This window comes from Geospiza fortis, unplaced genomic scaffold (genome assembly GCF_000277835.1).
Source record: "Geospiza fortis unplaced genomic scaffold, GeoFor_1.0 scaffold450, whole genome shotgun sequence".
Taxonomy (NCBI): domain Eukaryota; kingdom Metazoa; phylum Chordata; class Aves; order Passeriformes; family Thraupidae; genus Geospiza; species Geospiza fortis.
This window is the reverse complement of record NW_005054416.1, coordinates 2,070,064-2,073,839: the sequence shown is the minus strand read 5'-3', so window position 1 is coordinate 2,073,839 and position 3,776 is coordinate 2,070,064. Positions and strand designations below refer to the sequence as shown.

The 3,776-nt window shown below is 59.7% G+C and overlaps 1 protein-coding gene across 1 annotated transcript in view; it reads right to left on the bottom strand.

The window, feature by feature from the left end:
* The window catches only part of SYT12 (synaptotagmin 12), an 11,050-nt gene that overhangs the window by 5,282 nt on the left and 1,992 nt on the right, over nucleotides 1-3,776 (bottom strand). Inside the window, 4 exon segments of the mRNA XM_005426569.2 lie at nucleotides 357-498; nucleotides 1,056-1,170; nucleotides 1,173-1,321; nucleotides 1,323-1,427. Of these exon segments, the coding sequence (XP_005426626.2) occupies nucleotides 357-498; nucleotides 1,056-1,170; nucleotides 1,173-1,321; nucleotides 1,323-1,427 (511 nt within the window).

The window sequence follows — 3,776 nt, the reverse complement described above, 5'->3', positions numbered from 1 at the left end:
ATGAACCGCAGCTCCCACCCGGGTGGCTGCAGACGGGTCGGGCAGAGGCTCTTCCTGCCTGAAATGCCAGCCCTGGCTCGGCTTTCCCGGGAGATGAAGTTCTCCTGCGTCCCCGCATCCCAGCGAGTGGCCGCGTCACTCCCCAGGTGCCGGGGGTCCCTTTGCACTGTGTCCCACTGACAGATGTGCCCAGCGCACATCTGCATCGCCCTCGGCCCAGGAAAAGCCGGGAGAAGGGAAAAACCAAACGGAAAAGCTGCTGGAAACAGGCAAAGCACCGCGGGGAGGGAGCGGCGGGCTGGGCTGCGAGCGGTTCCTGCTGCATTGCACCAGCCTCCATCGCCGCCGCGCCGAACCGGCACCGAGCGCCCCGTGCGACGCGGGGGAGAGAGCGGGAAACGGGAGAGACAGGGCGAAACGGGAGGAGGAATCCTCATCCCGGAGCGCTGCGCGGAGTGCCCCGGCAGCAGCACCGCGCCGCAGCGCTCCCGCTCCCTCCTTCGGAGCCGGAAAAAGCCCGAAGCCAGGCTGAACTCCCACATCGCATCCGAGCGCAGGGACAACCTGCTGCTCCCCCCAGCCCTCCTCCGGCAGGAACAGCAGAAGGAGCCGAGCATTCCCAGCCAAAGCGAACAGGAGCTCCGAGGTTAAACATTGGGATGGGACCCGCGTCCTGCTTCATCCAAAGCCCTAAAGGGCTCTGCTCTATCCCTGCATCCCGGCCAAGGACGCTGTGGGAAGCAGTTGGAGGTTTCCCGTGCCAGAGCTCCCAGGCTCCTGCTATGGTGGAGGGGCAAAATTGGGAATGAAAATAAAAATAGCAGAATAATCTTTTACTGGCTCCTACCTCTGAGGAACTCCAGGTGCAAATCCCAGCTGGACTGACTGGAACCTGCTTCCCCCTCATCTCTGCCCGTTTCTGAGGGCTGAGCGCTCAGGTTGGAAAACTTGGAGGTTTTAAGGGTTTTACCTTGCTTTAGGAAACAAAACCCAGCGGGCACGTGGAGCAGAGGGTTCTCCCCATGGAAAGCAGCGAGGACCAGCCCCAAAACAACCTCGGTGTGAGCGCCAGCAGCTCTGCCCCAAACCCTTCCAGGCTCCCTGGGGAGGACTCACCACTGAAGCGGGATCTGCTCACATGCCCGGTGTCCATGGCAAACGCTCCCTGCGAGGGGACGGCCTGGAATGCGCGAGACACAGCGTTAGGGTGAAGGGGGAGAACTCGAAAATCCAATGCCTGGTGATTTTCCAGCAGGGACGCTCCATCACTTCTCCCCCTCCATCGCTCCCGGCCCTGGCTCCTCTCGCAGGCGCTGGAGCCTCTCAGGCACCGGCAGGAGCTGCAGGAGGGACGGGAACCCTCGGGAAGGGGCAGAGCCGCTCGATTTACCACGGGAGCCTCGGAACAGGCGACATTCCCAAGCTCTCTGTGTGCGGGATCCCCCCTCCAGGAGCCCTCACAGCCCTTTGCTGCTTTTCCAGCTGAAACCTTCCTCTGCCTCCTGCAGTCTCCCAGCCTCTCCCGAGGCTTTGCCCTGGGCCCAGCCGAGGGGAGCAGCCCCACTCCCCCATTTTGGGGTCACTGAGGGGATTAGGGGCTGTTGTTCCCCAGGAATCAGCTCCTGCAGTGGGAAAGCTCGGTTGCCTTCCCCCACAAAAAGGGTTTTCCCCAGCCAAGTCAAAAGGAAGCTGCTCTCCCAGGCAGATCCCAGCACAGGCACCAGGGATGCTGAGGGGGACTTATCCATGCCAGCTACTCCTGCTATGAAAAGGGGGGGTTGGGATCCCCAAAAACACCCAACAAGCAAATCCAGCGATTTGCTGGCACTGAGCAGCACCCCCTGTTCCCTGGCATCCATGCTGGGGAATCACAGACCATGGAGAGCTGGTGGGATCCCACAGAACCCCACAGGGACACAACTTCAGCATGCACCTAAACCCCCCACACCTCCCTCAGAGCCCCCCAGTCCTTCTCCAGAATTCCCAAAGCCCACTCAGGGAGCTGGCCTGGCCTCAGAGAGATTCTGCAACATTTGGGCCCCACCTTTCACCCCTTGGGTGTTCACAGCCTCAGGCACTGGGTGGGGGTGACCAACTCCCCCCAAAACCATCCAAGCTTGGAATTTAACAGGTGAAAGTGGGAATTTCATGGCATGGAATATCAGCTGTGCTGGCCTGGCCCCCTCTGCAGGGGCACAGGGCCCATCCCTGGGATAACAGGAGGAAGGGGACCCCTGGCTGTGACCCAAAGCAACAGAAATGCTGGGAAGGGGCTGGGAGGTGCCCAGGGCCTGCCCACCTCCTCCCTCTGGCACAAACCTCCCTGTGCAATGGATAAACCAGTCCTGCCCTGGCTGGGAACGTGCTGAGCTCATGTCACAGGCTGAGCTCAGCTCAAGGCCCTCTTTGCTGTTTAGTGCTGAAAATTGACCTTTTAACAGAGCAATGTGATGGAGATTTACCCTAAACTGCCTCTTTTCATGCCCTGAAAAGCCCCTGTGCCCAAGCAAGGTGCTCTGATCCTCACCTTGCTTCCCAATTATTTTAATATGAGAACAGCAAAGTTTTCAAGACTGACTTTCCCTGCAGGAGGACAAACATCCCCTTTAAACCTCCTCCATCTCTTCCCAATTTCTTCTGGAAATTAGAGGAAATTCCTAATTTTTCTTTCCTTTCAGAGCTTCTTTCCCCAAAACCTCCCTCTCTAATAAGCTCTAAGCAGCAAGTTAAGCAGATTTCCAAGGCATCACCTGGAAAGAGACTGCAGTGCTCAGCACTGGGATGAAACCCAGAGGTATTTTCCTATTAGGAAAACAGCATCAATCTCTCCCGAGCGAGGAAACGGGGGTCGAGGTGCTCAGGGAAGGATTTATGGCGCTTTTTTTTTTTTGTTAACTGAGCTCTTCCCTGGAGCGTTGCACCGAGTTGCTCTGACACCCCCCTGACCTGCTGCTCAAATCCCTGGGAAATCAAGCCTGAGGCACTGGGAAGGGAAGAGGCACTGCACTCCTGCTGCTGGCAGCGCAGAGATTGATGGGGCTTTCACCCCAAGATCTCAAGATCAGGCTGCAGAGCCCTGATTTGGGGTGCAGAGCCCCAGATTTGGGGTGCAGAGCCCTCTCCGTCCATCCCAACACCCCAATGCCAGGACAGCTTCATTTTCCTTGGGAGCTGCTGCAGAGCTCAGGTCCCTTTTCCTGCTTGGAGGGACAACAGAACAGCTCCACGAGGGAGAGAAAAACAGCACCAAAGCCGCCTGTCCCCCCAGAAAAGGGGGTCCCCCAGCCTTCACGGGGTTGTCACCTCGCTGCTTTATGGCGCACAGGCACAGAAACCCCAACTGCTGTTCCCAAAGCACCTGGGCCAGCCTGCCTGTGACCCCCGAGCACGCTGCAGTCCCCAAACATCCCAGCCCGGCTCCCAGCGATCTCCCTGCCTGTCCTGCCCCAGGCCCCCGAGGCCGGTGCGCTGAGCCCGGGCTGAGCTCAGCTCGGCGCTGCCGGTCCCGCAGCGCTGCTCTGCCCGCCCAGCGCCTTCCACCCTCTCCGGCCCTGCCCGGCCTCCAGCCGCAGGGCACACAAGCGGCACGGATGGAGTTTGCTCCTGGCACCAACACAGACGCACCCCAAACTTGCCAAAACAGGATTTGGGCTCTGCTGTCACTCACAGCCCTCCCCAGGGGACACATCCCACCCAAACCGGGCCCCCCGCGCTTTACCTGCACAGGTACAAATCCTCAGGGATCTGCGGGGCGGCCCCGGCATCCGCCGAGCTGG